A 19,755-nucleotide genomic window follows, 5' to 3' on the forward strand; every position below is an offset into this window, starting at 1 on the left:
AAGAGTAATCAAAACCAGTAGAGATGATTGTGAATAAAATAATGGTGGATACTACAAAAACTCCTCAAGCTGCTTCAGTGGCCAATCAAGTTGAGAAATACACCCACAGAAGGTTCTATGTTTGAATCGTGGCTTATGCATGATATTGCTTTCTGTGTAGCCTATAGTGCTGCATGAGGAGGATTTCGCTCAAATAGTTCGCATGGACGACGCTGGATAGTGTACAGAATTGAGAGCTTCTTCACTAGAGTGAATAAAGCTGGAACAGGCAAAATGAGCAGTATATGCTTCAAGCCCAGTAGTACATGTACGTATAACTGTAATTTGTCTGTGGTAGTGTGCCGGATCGTGGGGGTGAAAGATGCAATGAAATTGAAACTTAAGTGATTTGTGAAAATGAAGCAGACGATTGTGGGCTGAAACTGCCAAGATGGATATTTTATATGTATGTGTCTACGATTATTATCACATTAAATTGGTATTCCATTGTAAATGCTTGAACATGGGGAGACTCGAACAAGCACGAGTGAGCGTCAGTGGTTCTCTAGTGTGGTCCTTCATCAATTTTATCTAATCATTAATTCTCATCGTCATGAATAAAATAACTAAAATGAAATAAAATTCTTCAGTAAAAGTAACCAGTGCAGAAATGGTCATTTCAGTACTGTGGAACTGAATTTAGAGTATTAAAAAAATAGTTTAGAAGTGGCTGAAAGGGCATAAAAGAGACCCAGGTTTGAGTCCTCGTTAAGCCTGTATTTTTCGCTGAAATTTCTACAAAGTACATATCCTCGTATGTGGCAAATGGTACAGTGCAGAAATGTCTGAATGTTAGACATTCATAATGAAAATCTTGTACTACAAAACAAATACATGTGCTAATATGTTCACATGTAGATACAAAAGCATAATGGATTTTTGAAATGTTGAACACACTTGGAAATGTGTTGATTTATTAAGGACAATCACAAACATACATGGACCACACACAACCAAATTCAACAGAGGATTATACAAATGTCAGAGCCTCGTTAGTCTGTAACAATGCAGTCCAAGATGTACTACATGGAAGAGAACAATACATAACAAATAAAAAAAAAAGTCCTTCGGTGTCATGATTTCATACACCACATGATTTCTGCAAAGTGTGTGAGAGAACAAGGAAGATCTTGAAACTTGAAATAAGTGTGAATTATGTTTGAAGTTTGTCGAATGTGAATCCGCAATTTTTAAGTTCCAGGGTGCAGTAATTATGAACAAATTTCGTATTATTCATAAAAATTAGATTGTAGAGGTTGTTACACTTGTACATTTTAACTGCTTGAGCATATCTTCAAATTAAAAAGTATTTTGTACATAAAAAAGAAGAACAAACTACAGGGGAAACTAACCTAACCTACTCGCATAAGCACTTTTGCAAAGGAAAGATTAGCCTTGCAAAATGTATGCACATAAACAAGCGAAAGAAACTACGCCATAGCAACATAACCAAACAAATCACTGTACAAGATGCAACGAGTACTCAATATTCCTCTTTGGTGTGCAACATGTAATGAAATCCTACAATAAGGTTAGCATCCAGCAATCCAAAGTTGGGTGCTGCAGATTCTATAGCCAAAAAACCTGCATAATCTAATCACAAAACAAGCATGCTCTTCTTCCAGCGACAAAATCACCAACAGATGCTCACAAATTAGATTTGATGCTCAAATATTAAACTGTGGACTCCAAGTGACTATCAGTTCTATTTTGTTAATGGAAACCAGTTTAGAAAAACCAAGATACGTTCTGTATAAAGGATCCCAGTACAAAAAAACCAACAATGCTATGAAGATCCTACAAAAATATTCAATAAGCATGACCTTGCAAAGTGTGTGTATACTCACTGAGACGAAGCTTTTAACTCCTCCGATTCCCAGGTATAGATACCATACCTGTAATCAAATTGAGTCCCTTTCTGCTTCTTGTTCTTTCGTAAAAGTAGGGAATTAATCTTGCCGGATCGGAAATCAAATGTTGAGAGATCAATAGCGTCGCCTAGATAGCGAGCCAGTTGAGGTTTACTCCGGAACTTCTTTCCCGATGGGCTTAAATAATAACAATTCAGCGTTAATAAATATGCAGAGAAATTAAAATCACATCTAACACCAAAAATCCAGGTGGACAAATGGGCCATTTATCAAAAAATTATCATGATTCTCATTTCACAATGATATTTGCGAGTTATTTGTGCAAATTAACATACTCGTGAGTTGCTACTGTCTGAACTGCTTTATCTATTGTGAAACAAACTTTACACACACGGAAGATGAATGGAAGTGTGGAAATACTAAGGCAATCAAATGTAACAAAACAAAATACCTTCAGTAAATGTTTTTAAGACTCAAGCAAAACATTTTTTACTGGGCACAAATACTCAGTTCATTAATGCAAGCATACACTGGACACAAATTGAATTCACTTAATTGTAGAAAAGTGCTGAAACCCATGAAACCATTTCAAACTCCAAGTTATTGTCAGGAATATGTGAGCATGAGTGTGTGTGTGTGTGTTTTCTTTGTTGTGTGTCCGTGCTTATAGGTTAGACTTTTATTATTATATGTGATTTTTATTCATTCTAGTTTTTGAACTTTTAACCACTGTTATTTTTTAAAGATATTTACCTACGTTTCGGAGGCTGAATCTGCCTCCGTCTTCAGGGTAGCGTGTAGTCTGATAGATCACATAAAAGGTTGCCTAGGAGGATTATTCTTGGTGGCCTAGGCTCCACCCCGTCTGTCGGTCACAAGGACCTCTATATACAAAAAAATGCCAGGTAAGATTATCAGTGGCCCAGGCTCCACTTTGTCAGATGACCACGTTAACGTCACGATCAAGGCTTCGTGTGGCACCGTTAGGTTTCCACCTTCATCTCCGGGGACTGGAGTGCCCCGGATTGCATGTTGACGTAAAGCGGGGTTGGTGTGCAATGTGTATGAATAGTCTATAGAGACTATGTGTGAGATCTTATGTGTGTGAAGGGATAGTGTCCGAATTGTGTACTATGGCCCCGTTGTTGTTTGTATTCTGTGAGTAAATGTATGACATGTGGATGCGTTGGTGTAGTGCTGCCATTTATTGTTTTTTGAAAAAGTTTCTGACTAATGGTATCCATATTAGTCTGATCTCTAGGCTGGGTTGGCTGATCGGTTCTGTTCTTGCTGTCATATGCGATGCTTCCTTGAATTTTCTGCTGTAGCCATTTTCTTCCCTGTTTATTATCTCATTGTATTCTGTGGCTGTTTTCCCAGGCGTGGGTCGCTAGTTTGGATCTTTCAAAGTATCCCAGCCTGAGGTTTGTTTTGTGTACCCCACACCCTCACTTCAAGTGTTCTGCATGTTTCCCCAATGTATTCCCTCCCGCATTCACATGGGATGCTGTACATTACGTTTTTTGTTTTTATATCGGGTGTGTGGGGTCTAGTGTGGACCAGGTTGGATTGGAGTGTGTTCCTGGAGTGGAATGTAGTTCTGATGTTATATTTCTTGGTTATTTTTTGGATTCTTTCTGATATTCCTTTTATGTATGGTGTGTGGATCGTGGCCAGTGGTTTTTCTTTTGGAAGTGAGTCTGTTGTTTCTTCTGTCCATATTATGGGGTTTATTATTTTGTGTGGGTAGTAATTGGTTTTGAGATCTTTGTAGAGTGATTTCTTTTCATTGGTAAGGTCCTGTTCGGTTTTACATATGGTTTTTGCTCGGTGCACGAGTGTTTTTACTATGCCGGTTTTTATGCACTTGGGGTGGTTGGAGAGGAAGTTTAGATATTGTCCTGTATGGGTAGGTTTTCTGTACACTTTTGTGGAAAGGGTGTGGGCTTGCCTTGTAACTAGTACATCTAGGAAGGGTATGGTTCTGCTTTTTTCCACTGCATGGTGAATTGGACTGTGGGTCTTAGGCTGTTTAGGTGATGCAGAAAGATGGGCAACGTGTGTTCCCCATGTGGCCAGACTACGAAAGTGTCGTCCACGTACCTGAACCAGGTGGACGGACGGTTTGTGGTGGTGTGTGGTTAAAGCTATTTCTTCGAAATGTTCCATATAGATATTGCTGACTATAGGAGATAGAGGACATCCCATGGCCCATGCCTTCTTTCTGTTGGTAGAATATGTCGTCTATTTGGTAGTATGTAGTGGTCAAGCAGAGGTTGAGCATTTCCATTATTTGTTCGGGTTTTAGATTTCCTAGTGCGGTGTCATGTTCTAGGAGTACATAGGTAAATATCTTTAAAAAATAACAGTGGTTAAAAGTCCAAAAACTAGAATGAATAAATCACCACTGATTAGCTACAAAGAAGTGATTTTTATATTTGTATTTTTACATTGTTTAAGTGATTTTTATATTTGTATTTTTACATTGTTTTTTATTATTCAATATTTAAAAGTAGTCTACTAAGATCCATGTGCAAAAAATTACATGTAAGCATGGTCAAGTGGAAGAAAAGGCCCCACAGCCTTAACTTTGCCACATAAAACAGACAAAATAAATAAACACCATAAGCCTAGAGGAGTGTAATTATAATGCTAAATTTGTGCACCAAACATGATCGCCTAGCCTATTCATGTAAACAAATGGAATTGGAATGGGGGAAAAAACATGGGTAATGGTTCAGAATGTTTAATGATTTTTCGCAAGTTTTGCAGGAGTATTAAGAAGTGTTTTGGAGTACTGAAAATGATTGTGGGAAAAAGTTCAAAGCTTGGAGAAACTATATAGCACAGTTAAAAGCTTCACTAAATTTAATTTGTTTAATCGTAATAATAACCCATGCTTCTACAGCCAGTCTCTCTCCCACAATCCTACCTACAGGAGTGGAGACACTTAACTGATAATGGGGTGACGTGGGGTCAGCGTCGAAATCCCAGCCGTTTTAGGAGATATCTGCACCCGGGTTATGCTACTCACTCGTAGCTCCCCAATTTCCTCACAATGGTGGGTTGCCACGCAGGCCGAGAACCCAGGTGGACTCTAACCCCATGCCATACTGCAGTCGGAGCCAAAGCACAGTGCCTTAGACCACACGGCCATGGAGGATGACACTAAGTATTGGTTACTGGAGAAATTATTACTAGAAATGTAGCTTGCGTGAGCAGACATTGGTTTCCGGTTGACTTAGAAGTAACTGTTCCGATTGTTTTATGATTTTTTTCAAATTCTCCTAGAAGGAAGACTGATTATCATAGAATTTCGGCAATCATTGTCACACGAAATTTGTACCTTCCTTAAAGTAATGACCACTGTTTGGATTTCGAAAAAAAAAAAAAGTTATTTATGTTGGAAAAAAACAAGTTAAAAATTACCTTATGCAAGAATGTATTTTCCGTTGGCGACTGTAAGTATCGTAGACTAGTGGGAATTAATGTGTAAGTAAATCGGAACCTTAGTAGAATGCATTTAGGGACTTTATTTTAATGCTAAGAGAACCAAACCTGGCCTGCCTAACCTAACTACGAAAGCATATATTGAACAACATCTTCAGCAATCACTAAAACTCCACAGTATGTGTGTGTTAACAGAAGTAAATCGAAATAGAACTATGTTAAAATTGCATTCGAAGCATGATAAAATCGCAATAAAACAAAAGGAACTTGGGCCGACTTAGACATGACTTTTGTGTTTTTTCATGTAAGGCTCGAAAGGGATTTGTGTTCAAGATAAGATATTATGTGATCACGTGTTTAAAGCATTTAGGGGCATTATTTTAATACTAAGCAGAGGCGTCACCTGAAGGGGGTTCACGGAGCACACGAACCCCCAACCGAAAATGGAAAATTTTCAATTTGTTTTCTTTTCTGCAGAATAAAACACTACATTTCAATATAGTTATTTTACAAAGCAGCTATTTTCGTTCATAAAGTCTTCACAATGCTTAAAATTTCCCAATTTTCCCCGACTGTTGACAAGAAAAGCTCACCAGGTTAGGCAGTGAGAGCCCGGGGCACCTCTGGTACAGTGAAATTCCTCTGTTGTATTCTTCCCGTGTTCTATCTAGCTCGACGGAAGAAGCCGAAAAATGCAAGGGGGAAAACTGGGAATCGGAGCACGTGCCCTTCCGAAAGAACACTCAACAGAGTGCAGCAACTGTTCAGAGAATGCTGATAGCGGCCAAGGTGCAAGGTATTTTAATTTTTGTTTTGTTTAGCTTCTGTATTGGGGAAAAGTAAGCAGTCGTCAAGATATTATAATGCAAGCACTGTTTGCATGTAATGTTATAGTAATTCTTAAGATCTTCGCTGTTTTAGCCTAATAGCCTATCTTTAATTTCCAATACATTTTGCAAAAAATTAAGGGCGCAAACTTTCTCAACAACATAACAAATAGTTGTCGCGCACCCAAAGCCTTGCACGGTGAAGGTTTTATGATTTAAAACACTATATCACCAAAATGAGCAGATTTACACTTAACATTGATATTTAAAATTGTTGCTTAATCCTTCAGATAATGTACTTTATATCCACTTTATCTCATATGTATGTATTTTAGTTTATGTTATTATTCTTTATTGTTACTTCCATTGCTATTTTTTGTTATTATATTCCAATGTAAAATGGCCAAACCTGTATTTGGAATTCTCTGGTAAATAAATAGACAAGTTAAAAAGAAAGAAAACAAAGACACTGCTAGTAGAAACTAATATTTATCTTGGCACATATGCAAGCGAGTATGGATATTGAAAAGAAATTATAATTGTTATAAACTCTGTTTAGCCAAAAGTGGCTTCTTGTGACACTTTTGGCTAATTTGCGAAGATGGGACTGAGTGATGATACGAAATTGATGAATGGACACTCACAAACATCCATGCCCAGGCCAGGATTCGAACCTGGAACCCCTGGCATCGTAGCACGATGTGCTCAAAAAAATCAAACGTATTCGTCGATATCATGGTTAGTGGAAATGGTGGAGGTTAGTTCTTAGGAACATGCAAAATAATTTCCAATGAGGAGAGAAGTAAGGCATTTCAATAATTTAAACAGGAAAAAAAGTATTGCTCACCTTAGTATTGTCTCCTTGTTTTTGAGGGAACTGACGGGTGAGGAGGGGGAAGGGAAGGTGTTAAGCGGAAACTATAATAATTCACAGTAAATGAAATTTGGCCTGTTTTGCAAATGGATTTTCGGTGGCAGATTTCTTGTTTTACTTTAGTTTATTATTTTTCCTTGTACTCTAAAATTTATTAACGAAATATATTTTGACTCCACTAAAACAGTTCTGTATCGTTCAAATTTGTATAACTAAAATATAAATTATATTTATACAATAAAAGAGAAAAGGTTTATTAGAAAGCAGAGGAATCCTTAAACATTCGCAGAAAAGACGCCCAAGGTTTTTTTTAAATATATTATATATATAATAACGCAAGGCGCGACAGCCCTCGAAAGGCCTTGGCCTTATCTCCCAACTGCCAGTCTCCCTCCCACAAACCTACCTACAGGTGTGGAGTTCTTCAACCGGTAAGGGGGTGATTTGTGGTCAGCATGTGTTCTTTCTGAATTAGTGGTTGATGTATCAATGATTCACATCTGGGAGGTCGTGGGTTAAAATTTCGTGGCTCAACATTCTGAGGTTATCTGTGGCCTCCTTCAGTCACTCCCGATGGATGTTGGGGTGATACATTTGATGAACGCCGTTTACCACTTTCTAGGGCTTTCCTGCGTTCTGTCATCTTCTGGCATAACATCTAGATGAATTACGTTAATCAAATCGAGCAGCATAGGCTTTTGTAGCCGTTTAAAACTTGGTAAACAGTGATATATGTTTTTGCGAGTATTGACGCAAAATAGTTAATAGTTGTTGGTAGTGTCAACCTGAAAAGTTTCAGCTCTTAATATGCTTACTATTTTTCTCCTCAGAAACTCGAGACAAATACAGAGATAATCTTGTTATTTGGCTAGTGTAGGGCACTCTAAAAACGGAAGTCATAGCCTCGATTCGTGGCTCAAATTTCACCTTTTTGTATTCTCAACTAATCAGTTGTCCACATTTACTGTTTTCTCATCTGTGATTCTGATCAACAAATTGGTTCTCAGCGTGTTTGTATTACCCCCGGTGTTGAGGGGGGGGGGGTAAATTTTCTGTGAATTTAGGCTGCGTGTGAACATGGGGGGGGGGTAAAATTTTCTATGAATTTAGGCTGGGTGTGAACACCCAAACACCCAACGATTTACTCCACACGATGCCACTGACACTGATACTAAGAGAACTAAACCTGGCCTGCCTAACCTAACAAGAAAATCATTTAGTGATGAAATACCCCTTCACACTCCATGCACATGAAGTAGATGGCAGCAGCTGTCTGTATCCAAGACAACTGTAAACGAATGGCTGCTCACAAAGAATCATATAAGAGTATATGGGAGGGGAAAAATGGTATCTAGAAAAAGCACTAAGGCACTGAAGTACGTATGTGTTAACGGACATAACTAGAAATAAAGGTAACAGTTCATTATATCGGAGACACATTAAAATCGGATAGCTGACGGGTAGCCCCACGAACCATTTCGATAAGGTTAGGTTAGGTTTGGAAAAAAAAGGGGGTTGGAAACACTGACAGGAGGTTACGTCATCAAACGTATGGAGCATCCGGTTCACGTAGGAAAGCAATGGCAATTGTGAGTCGGTGAGATATTTCTCTTGCAAAATACATGATTTCCTGGTCAAATAGATTCCACGATGAAAGAAAATACCTCGACGAACGTTAGAAACCTTAGAGAAACTCATTTCCGTAAGTAGTTTCTTGTGTAAAAATGAAGAAATGTGTCTCCGATATAACGAACTGTTACCGAAATAAAACCTGTATGTAAATGCCTGTGCACTGTGATACATTCTGAATTAAATAATCAGAACTTGGGCCAAAACATGCACAAAATCACAGTACGTAGTCAGAAAACCTGCTTAGTATGTACTTCATAGACATGTATAGAATTTGATTTATGTAGAAAACATGCATGCATCATGATGATATCGAGATTAGGTAACCAGAAACCTGGGCACAAAAATTATTTGACTCATCCTTTTACAAGTCTGATCATCACATAAAACTCAAGAGGATCATAAAGTTAGGAACGAGTTTACAATACCGGACCACTCTCCAATTTCTATGAAATTTTGCCTACTCACTAATTGTGAACTCATAATCACGAATCTGCATATAATAATTGGCGGTCAAGTATGGAAATCGAGAAAAAACTAAATAAACTTATTTCTTAACGTAACCCTACCATATGAACAGCAGCTCCACGGAACACGCCATTTTCCCCCCGAATGGGTGTCACTTATCGCACAACACTTCAGTAACATTGTGTTCTGACGTCATGGGAGATAGCTTTTTTCATGTTGGACAAAACAAGGTAACGCGTCTCTTAGTGAAAATATTAATTTTTCTTTGTATTTGTGCTAATGGAACCTAACCTAACAGGCCTAACCTCACCTCGTAGGCATTCCTCGTCTGACGTCAATATTCAAGGTAGCCAGATTGTTGTGCATAAAGACCATTAATGAATTGTGAAAGAAAGATGGTCCTGAATTGCTGTGTATGGACAATCAGCATGGTAAATCGCAAGGTTATTTTAAAAGTTCTACACATAAATGTACAATTTTAACAAGTGACTGCCAAATATGAACTATACGTCATCAGGACACCGAAATTAGTAAGTAGGCGAAATTTTATAGAAATTGGAGAGTGGTCCGATATTGTAAACTCATGCCTAAAGTTTAACTAATGACAATACCCAGTTGTTGTTGTTTTTTTTCACAGGCTACTGAAAGTAATCACTTAAGTTATTTTCTGAGAAGTACGATTACTTATTTTGACTTTCAAATAAATTTATATTTGTAAAAAAATATACAGTCTAGTAAAGTTATAACTTATAATGTGCATTTATCATGCAGACCTTGGTCATCAAGGAAGACTAGAAACATTGCACATACAAAGTCCAAGTGCTCATAGTGTTTTAGCAGAAGATTCGTTGTAAATATTTTTTAAATGACTATATACTATATATACACACATTACCTGTAATAATAAACGTCGATTTTTCCGGCTGACAGCCCTGACTTCCTTATTACTTCTTCTCTTTGCCAACCTTTAGGTAAAGCCGTACATTCATACCTTCGTCGCTCTACTGACATGCTGTGAAAAGTAAGAAAAAAATTACATTCTCACCGGCATATGTGACTGGGCTGACAACTCAATTACTTTAAATTCAAAAAAATATTTACATTCAAAACTGAAACAAATAACATATTCTGATACAATAATTAAAAGTACAATTGTAAGCCTGAATTTGGCAGAACCACAAACCTCTATGTGCTACATTTCAAGTTCCAAATATAAACAAGCACAGGAGATGAGGCTGAGGGGTTTAGGACAACAAAGCTTCCCTTGCAGTGTTGCTATTAATGATACTTTAAAATCCCTAAAGGTCCTGAAAATAAAATTACCAAGCAAAAAGATAATAAATTTCATGCGATCATTATTAAAAAAATGACGCTGCTGCAGTCACCTTGAAAATTCTTATTTTTAATAATAATAATAATAATAATAATAATAAGTGGCGGCGCAACCAGTGGGCTGGAGTGAACATTACTCCACCATGGAATAGTTTGATTTGATTTGATTTTGGTTACTATCGTTGATATTCTTCCATTTTTGGCTAATCGCGACGATGAGGATGAGTGATGAAATTGATGAAGGAACACTCACAACAAACACCCATGCCCAGGCCGGGATTCGAACACGGGACCCCTGGCGTCGTAGCGCGATGTACTAACCACTCCGCCACGGGGGCCGGCTCATTGACCATGAGTGTTAAGTGTTGGTCCTCCAGTGACGGATTAAAGTGGGTGCTATTGATGCTGCAGCATTAGGCCCAGATAAAAACAGACGAGAATTTTTCGAAAGCTAAACAGTTTTCTTTTGCCATATTAACCTGAAAATAAATCTTAGAATAAAATTTGGAGCCCCAATTTCGGACGCCTAGACACAGCGTTATTTATTATACAGTTACTATACAGCATCAGGCCCAATTTCGTCTTAATCTGGCCCTGCCTATGACCAGTTATTTTTTGTCCACCCACCCCAACACCGCCCTAAAATTTTCACAAAGGCCCAATTTATAGTATTTTGGTTCTAAATATACTCCTTCACCCCCCTTGTATACAAACAAACTTACAACCTGTCAATGAAAAATTTGGATATACCCTCTGGGTCTCTTTGATAGCTTCGTCGCGACGCAGAACAAAAAAAAATAAAAACATCATTTACTTAATTCGGAACCACTGAATTACAACAGAATTGTTTAATTACTAACCAAGAGCAACGTAGAATAAAACATAAAAAGAGGGCTTGGCAGAGTGGCAGGTTGAGTAGAAAGAAAATTATATATCATCATTCATCATAATCATGTCACATCATACTCAAGAAAAGGTACACAGACAGCAGATTTCCTTTAGGGTCTTTCCTCCCTTTTTTAGTGCTATTACTGCTATTAATATTCTTAGCAGTCAAAATAGAACCCTTATGATAGTGTTTCATCCAATCTCCAAAATAGTTCAGCTACCGTCACTGCTGAGTATAATGGAATCGTGGCCTCCCGATGGAGTAGTGGTAACATTGTCGCTTTGTAATCTAGGGATCCCGGATCCGATACCCGCTGGAAACGCACAGTGGTTCGGATCCCGCTTTAAACTATAAGTCCAGTCCCATTTAGTAAAGGCGGCCGGAGCGTGGTGATTGATCACAACACATCCAAAATGACCGAGATCGAGAATATGTGGGGCCCTAGTACCGTATTCCCTAAACGTGCCTTCATGGCACGGTGCTATATGCACGGGGAACTTTACCTTACCTTCCAATACGTTCGGCGGAAATAAATAAAACCACGGATTATACAAATGCTCAAGAAGCATATTTATTATTTTCATTATTTAATTTTAGAACTTGGTGTGTTTTTCAAGGATGGGTTGGGGGTGTACGGACCCCTGAACTCTTCTAAATACGTCCTTGTGCCACACGAATTATTGCTCTACTATGATGAGCAAACAAAGATACTGAAGTACATTAAGTCACTATTTGAAGATACCTGACTGCATCGATTTTATTTTCAGTCAACAAACCTAACCGTGCCATTTACTTTCTGCTGCTTATAATTTAATTAAGTATTTGGAAGAGAAATGTTGAATACTGACACATTACGTATCTATTAATGTGTGTAGTGCTGTTACTTACCTCATTTTAAAGAGTCAAACGATGGTCTTTCGATATCGCCTCCGAAGTTCTTAGGTTCGAGTCCTGGCATGGGCGTATAAGTTCTTTGTGAGTGTCCCTTCATTAAGTTCATTGAATCATCACTCATCCTTAGCGTTGCGATTAGCCAAAAGATGCAGAAAAAGACGCTAAGTAACAAAACAACGGTAACATCGATTTGATTTGATACACTCGAAATCTCAATGCATTCATTAAGTATAGAAAATTTACGTTAAAGACCATTATACGAACACTCCCTCCTATTTGGAATCGAACCCTTGCCCATTTGATTACAAGGCGTTGCCATTTATAAATTCTCCAAACAGTTTCTTTCTCAGCACGGTATCACCGAATACGTACATCAAAGCAGCAGAACACATACAAATGTAAACGTAAAATACTTTAACAATGCTGACATGGGTACTTTTCAGTGCAAGCAAGTGATTTTATGTTGTATATAACTCTGCAACCCATATCAATCTACTCAAATTTTAAGTCGCATCTTGGTTAGACGTTTATTGTATTAATAAATATTAATGCATAGTGAATTTTATTTGGAACAATAAGTCGAATACGTTTGAAATGAAGAGCAACACGACGTGATAAAACTTTGTGAACTTATAACGGAAGGGTAAAAAGAACACTCATTATCCTATAGGCCCTATGTCTTTCAGTATGCACCACATTATTATTAAGAACTATACGTAGTATTCCTTATTAGTAATATCATAGCAGTTATTGGGTTCGAAATCCAAATTAATACAAGCTTAGTACTACCACACATCTGTTCCATGAAGTTCAGCTAAGAAAGAACTACAATTGCTGTTAATTTCAAGCTCAGTGTATAATCCTCAAAAAAGCAAATGTATATATTAACTTATACACATAAATAATATAGTGGAAATATAATAAACAATGAGTACTTACATACTTATCAGTTTGTTGGCCTCTAGTGTAGTCTTTTTACTTTTCCCATTTTGTTTGAGTGACTTACTTGAAGATGTCTCCACATTGACACGTTCAAATTTACTCGGTGAAACATTTTCTTTCAGTTGTCTCCTGTTGGTGAAACGTTGATAAGAGAAACACTCGACTTCAAAATGATCCGAGCATATCACAGTATGTATCGAAGGCGGTACCTGTGTACGAAATGGTATAACATCCAGCCACTCCTTGAACAAACTTCGATTCTTCATCGGAAACTTATGGAATGATACATTCCTCGCCTTCACTATGTCTTTCCCACGCCAATTCGAGCACCCTTTTACGCAGCAATAAGCAGGCATATTTGATAATCACAAAACAATCTTCAACTTCAAAGTATTATCTATATTGATACACCATTCAAACAACTACAACGCACCGAAGCTCGAATGTTGAAAATAATAAAGCATCGTTACTCTGTTTCAGCTGAAAGACAAGACACCTTCAACAATGGGATTATCTCTACTGATAACTCGGCTTGGCGCTACTGTAGTCCCGAGTTCTTTTGAGAGAACGCACAGCATTCCTGAAAGAGAGTGAAAACGACTTGTACTCTACACATATGCTTTAAAATCCTTTAAAATAGATACAATCAAGGGAGCAAACGCAGAAGGGAGACAGAGCGGGCACGTGCCCCCTGAGATATCTAGAAATACTTAATAAAAATCAAATCTTGAAATTGTAGCGTGCATGGACAAGGGGTGCCGTGAAATACAGCAAATTAAGTGCCTATGCAAATTATCCTAATGCTGGGAATGATTCTTGAGAATTCTAATAAGTAGGGGAAAGCATCACCTCCCCAACACCCACTTTGCCCCCTGAGAAATTTTCTGCGGGCGGCCTTGGATCCAAGCACCAAATTGGGAAATTGGAATCAGCTATTCAAGGAATGCAATGTAACTATACTTATTGTCCATCGCTCTAAATATCTCTTAAGTTAATCGTGACGATGAAGATGCGTGATGAAATTAGTGAAGAAATAATCACAAACCCATATCATATGCCCATATTCTTTTGCACTGAAATTCACAATTCAACTTTGAAGAGGCAATTATTCGTGGGCGAATGATAATAATAAGTACAGAGAAGAGAAAGCGAAGTATTTGTGTGCATTTTCATGTAAATTTAATTGTTGATGATATTAGTAATTCAATTGTAAATGTATACCCTGGAATATAAGAGTCTAAATATAGATTTAACTAGAAGCTGATCGACTCTTATTTACAAGTTAGCTACGTGTGGGTGTGGTTGATAAATCAGAAGATTGGGAGCTGGGGTCCAGACCGACAACCACCCACTAGTTACATCTGTGTGTGGAATTAACATTTAGTTCACGTGCACACAAGCGAATTTTATACATTTTCAGCCAAACACTATCCGTAAGAATGCGTAAAGTCAGACGCCCGGTGGACTCGCCACGTCAAATAAAATGTTTGAAGTCTATTTTATGCCCAGAAAGCCTAATCGGGACTGGACCTACAGCTTAAAGTTAGATCCGAACCACTGTGCAATGTGACTTGGGTTCCAAAACGGAACCAATTAAATACAGTGTGGTATTTAAGAAATTTCCAGGGGGGGGAAATTCTACTGACTGTCTAGGGATAGCATGAGATAATGTCTTTATGCCATATAACATTTTCCCCCAATGGATAAAATTTATCAAGAAGAGGGGGGAGGACACAAGTACCCAGAGGGGAATCCCCACCCCCTTCAAATACCACCTTGTAAATACAAGACGGGAGGCCCTCCCCACGTCAATAACCGCTTCATATACACGGGGCATGAACGTCCAGAATGGGGGAAAGAGGAGGGACACTCCCTGGAAATTTCTAACTTCAAACATAAGAACTATTTTTTGAGGGGTCGACACTATTATGGGATAAAAATGACACCACCAGGTATCAAACACCGGATCCCTCGACTGAGTTAGGTTGTTGAGCAGCCCTAGGCTGAACCTCACTCAGTAGGAAAAAAAGAATATTCTATTGTATTACAAAGCGCCATTTCCTCCCACTTTTGCCTAATCGCGACGATGATGGTCATAAGATGAAAATGATGAAGGGGCACTTACAAAAAATACCCATGCCTGGCCGGTATTCGAACCCGGGACTCTTGGAGTCGTACCGCACTGTGCTAACCACTCCGCCAAGCAGGCCAACATATCTTTATTTTCATACCACGCCATATCGTTTTTTGAAGCTATGTAAAAAATTTTGATGATATAAAGGGACACATCAAATTATACGTATATTTCCGATGTTCCAATGTCGAACTAATTTTGTCCGTAGCTGCAGAAAGTAACACGAAGAAGAGGTTTTTATTTGTAGAACATTCTAATCATTACCATGTCTGTGTGTGGAGAATGGAGGTCCGGGGCTCACATCTAGATTGATTGATTTGGTGTTTTAAGTCCACTTTTGGCACAGTAAGGCTAATTGGGACTGGACCTACAGTTTAAAGTGGGACCCGAACCACTATGAGCCTCCACCGGGTATCGAACCCGGGACCCCTTGATTACAAGGCGACGACGTTACAACTACGCCATCGGGGAGGTCTGACAACATCTAGAGGTCGCCTATACAGTTTCCATTATAATTTTCATTAGTCTAAGTCATGTTACATTACTAGTTATACGATTATATATAGTTATATGTTGTTCACATTCCAAGTATCTCATTTTACATTATGTAGCCATTTTCAAGGCATTATTCTCCTCCTCTTTGCAGATGGAGTCCCAGGACTTCAGCCACCCCCCCCCCCCAATAACTGGGCTGGGCGTTGTCACACCTCACATAGTTTTGCACCTCTCATAAAACCGATACCTCGGCTACAAATAAAGGGAGGGGGAACCCCGAAGAATGCCCAGCCTCCACCCACATACGTTCGACTCGAGGGTATGCGCTTATGTCCTGGTTCCTAAAAAGACCAGGAAGTCTTTACACGAATGTCGGTTCCCTCGTTTTCTCTTTTCTTTATAGCCCGACCCTGTGGCCGAGTGGTGTCGACCTCCGTGGCGAAGTGGTTAGCAGAGCGCGCTACAACGCCAGGGGTTCTGGGTTCGAGTCCGGGGTAAGGCATGGGTATTTGTGTTCGTCCAGTTGATAAGAAACAAAGAAAATGTAAGAATTGAAAAGTGTAAAAGTGAGAAAAAGAGTGAATGGTGGGGAATACCTCCGTGTAGGGGGTATTTCCTTAAAAAAAAAAGTGGTTAGCACATCGCTCTGCGACGCCAAGGGTCCCGGGTTCGAATCCCTGTCGGGCTTGGTTGTTTGTGAATGTCCATTCATCAATTTCATCATTTCATCACTCATCCCCATCTTCGCAAATTAGCCAAGATGCACAAAACGCGAAGTAAAATAAACTAAATCAATCAATCAATCAATCTTTTCTTTATTGTTTAAATTTTACAACATTCTGCAGGTGCCTTGTGCAGACATTCTGCAGGATTAAGTACCGGGGTTGTTCGTCAGACCTCGTCTACAAGATACTAAACATAAGTATGCTTCTAATCATCAAATTGTTAATTAGATCACAACTTTTGTTTCAAGAGCTCTGGAAATTCGTTTCGCTTTCAAATAACAGAGTTCAGCATGATGAAAGAAATATTTAAATTAATTCGTTTGGCTAAAGTACAGCAAATCTTGTTATGGGATGAAAGTTTGTGAACGTTTCTAGTATCGACAGTATCCACAAGTAAAATATACATGGAATGAAGACTAGAATATACTGTACATATTTATCGAAATATTCGCATATCGCCGTCCCTAATCTAGTTTGTACTATTTTTTCATATTCAAGGGCAAGCAGCATCTTGCCTCCCCGATAGCGGAGTGGTAACGTCGTCGCTTTGTCATCAAGGGGTCTGGGTTCGACACCCGTTGGAAGCACGTAGTGGTTCGTATCCCACTTTAAACTGTAGGTCCAGTTCCAATTAGCCTATCTGAGTAATTGGATTTTGTTAATTATCGTCTCTTTTCTGCCACTTTGGCTAATCACGACGATAAGGATGAGTGATGATTGCATGAAATTTATGAAAGGACAATCAAGAAGAACGCTGCTGAGCAGGCCCGTAGTCAGGCAGGGGCCAGGTGGGCTCAGCACCCCCTAACAGGGTCGCCAGGTGAAACTATTTTGTATTCTAATTTGTTTGAGGTGAAGAGTGAAAATGTAGACAGAATATATTATTTTGTTCACAACTTCGATCGTTCATCTTGTTTATGAGCAGAAGTACTTATATGCAGCGACAAATGTTTAGAAGATTCTCTAGACTTTAGAAAGTTATTTCATAGGGAGCCTTCTCTATCTGTAACTTCCCTGCCCCTGTTGCAGCCTCTCATTTGACAGAAATCTGTGACATTGATGTCATTATCCACATTCCTTCCGCATGTGCGTCAAATGATAACAGATACCAAGTTTTATTGCTTTGGCCAGGGGTGGAATCTATGGTGGAATGTACGGTAGGAACTATGATTGAAGTTGTTGAGTTGAGTTGGTGTTTTAAGTCCACTTTATGCACAGTATGGCTAATCGGGACTGGACCTACAGTTTTAAAGTGGGATCCGAACCACTACGTGCTTCCAACGGGTATCGAACCCGGGACCCCTTGATTACAAGGCAACGACGCTACCACTGCGGCATGGGGGAGGCCTATGATTGAAGTGAATATTGTACATTTTATCGTGTATTATATAAATATCTGTAAAAAATAGTATGGAGTATGTATTAAGGGATGGTGTCAGTAACAGCCATTAGCACTTCAAGAGATGTTTTAGAAGATATAGAAAAAAAACTGTAGTATTTGTATGATATTTCTAAATTTTATATTTTAAATTAACTTAATAACCCCCGACACACATAATTTACCTTCATTTAATACTATTAAACTTTTGAAAAATAGACTTGAATTACAAAGCCCCCCTGATAAATCATGAGCCCCCCCGGAGGTCAGTTCTAGCATTTTCTATGGTTCCAGCTACGGGCCTGCTGCTGAGCCCAGACTCGAAAGTCGATTACTTCACGCTCTCGCTCACTGATACGGCACAATCAATTAGTGCATAATGTTTCAGTGTTGTATTAAAAGAGCAAAATTTAAAATATTAATAAATATAACCATGGACGTCCGCAGGATTTTTTCCAGGGAGAGGCAAGGATGGTATATTTTTCCAGGGGGGCCAACATGGCATATTTTCCCCAATAATAGTGTTCATCCCTCATAAAACATTGCTTAAATTTGAATTTATCATGTTCGTGCAATAATTAACACACATTATTGTGGCTGAAATTAAATTATATGTGTGAAATATGTAAATTTTGGTTGACTATCGTTTTCCAGGGGGGCCACGGCCCCCCCTTCCGGACGCCCATGAATATAACGATGTAAGTTTTAAGACGGGAAAATTTTCACTTTTAATATTTAATATTTGAAATCATGTTTAGAAGCGATAAAACATTGCTGTTCCCCACAATTACTTCATTTTCTTTATTATTGGCGAGGATTTCCGCCGCTGTTCTCTTGATCTGCCTATTTACGTCTGCTGGGAGGATTTGATCGGGAAACATCTTTCGCCCCTCTACGCACATTTGGATTCAGTCGAACTGTTCGAGAACGATTTGTACTGCGTATCGAGGGAAACCTCCAGTGGTGTACTATCGTACCGTATCGTATCGCAATCGACTCGTTCGTTTCGTATTCGTAGGCGTGCATGACTGATTGATAGAACTTTGTAGAATAGTGAACAATTTCACGGAATAAAAGATGTTTGGAGCTGGTGCTGCCCCTATTTTAATCCTAAGTAAGTATATAACTATATGCATAAATATTAAGTTCTTTTAAGTACATGTATTTGGCATTAATAAAATTTTATTTTGTATTGCAGGTCAGAATACAAAGAGAGATTCCGGGCGGAAAGTTCAGCTCGAAAATATTAATGCAGGAAAGGTACGTAAAACACATGGTTTATTTTCTGTAAAAAAAAATAAAAATTATGTATATCTAGTAGATTTATGCGTTTTGTATGGTAAAGCAGTAGTGCCGGTTGTAAACATGTTTGTGAACACTTAAGTTTGCACGTGCTATTGGTAGTTATTCATTGTTAAGTACGTAGTAGTCAAAGCAAGAATTTGATGTAGGTCAATTTTACAAACTTCTTTGCATTTTGTATATTTTTATAAATCTGCGAATATCAGTGAAGTCCTTAATTATGAACGTACCGCACATCTGGATTCTGGTACTACTTTGCTGTATTGGAGACACCTATCAATGATGTATTTCGCAATTTTTTTACATTGCTAACGTACTATTCTGCATGGCGGAACATTTCTTTAGGGGAAATAATGAATTTCTAACGAAAATAATGTATATTTCTTACATTAACGAGTACTTACTGTTGTTTCTTATTTCCCACAAACCATCCACGGGTAGCCCCAAAAACCACTGACGTTAGCCCAAAATTTCACGATAGCCGATCGAACCATCACGGGGATGTG

At 38.5% G+C, this 19,755-nt stretch overlaps 2 protein-coding genes across 6 annotated transcripts in view; one reads left to right on the forward strand and one right to left on the reverse strand.

Moving 5' to 3' along the window:
- The window catches only part of MBD-like (methyl-CpG-binding domain protein 2), a 28,247-nt gene extending 14,586 nt beyond the window's left edge, over positions 1-13,661 (reverse strand). Inside the window, exons 1-3 of one of the 5 annotated variants that reach the window (XM_083140889.1) lie at positions 13,213-13,659; positions 10,054-10,170; positions 1,935-2,087 (exon numbers count right to left, since the gene is read on the reverse strand). In XM_083140889.1, coding sequence (XP_082997015.1) covers positions 1,935-2,087; positions 10,054-10,170; positions 13,213-13,571 — 629 coding nt within the window. In that variant the 5' untranslated portion in view covers positions 13,572-13,659. Of the gene's footprint in view, positions 1-1,886; positions 2,088-10,053; positions 10,171-10,341; positions 10,429-13,212 lie in introns of those variants that run through there. The other 4 variants (XM_083140888.1, XM_083140893.1, XM_083140892.1 and 1 more) reach the window with 4 other exon arrangements.
- A 5,254-nt stretch (positions 13,662-18,915) lies between these two features.
- Positions 18,916-19,755, forward strand: part of CCT3 (chaperonin containing TCP1 subunit 3) — a 33,179-nt gene continuing 32,339 nt past the window's right edge. Inside the window, exons 1-2 of the mRNA XM_083140895.1 lie at positions 18,916-19,061; positions 19,146-19,207. Of these exons, the coding sequence (XP_082997021.1) occupies positions 19,025-19,061; positions 19,146-19,207 (99 nt within the window). The 5' untranslated portion in view covers positions 18,916-19,024. The remainder of the gene's footprint in view (positions 19,062-19,145; positions 19,208-19,755) is intronic.

Source organism: Lepisma saccharinum, chromosome 19 (assembly GCF_977018435.1).
Source record: "Lepisma saccharinum chromosome 19, izLepSacc3.1, whole genome shotgun sequence".
NCBI lineage: Eukaryota > Metazoa > Arthropoda > Insecta > Zygentoma > Lepismatidae > Lepisma > Lepisma saccharinum.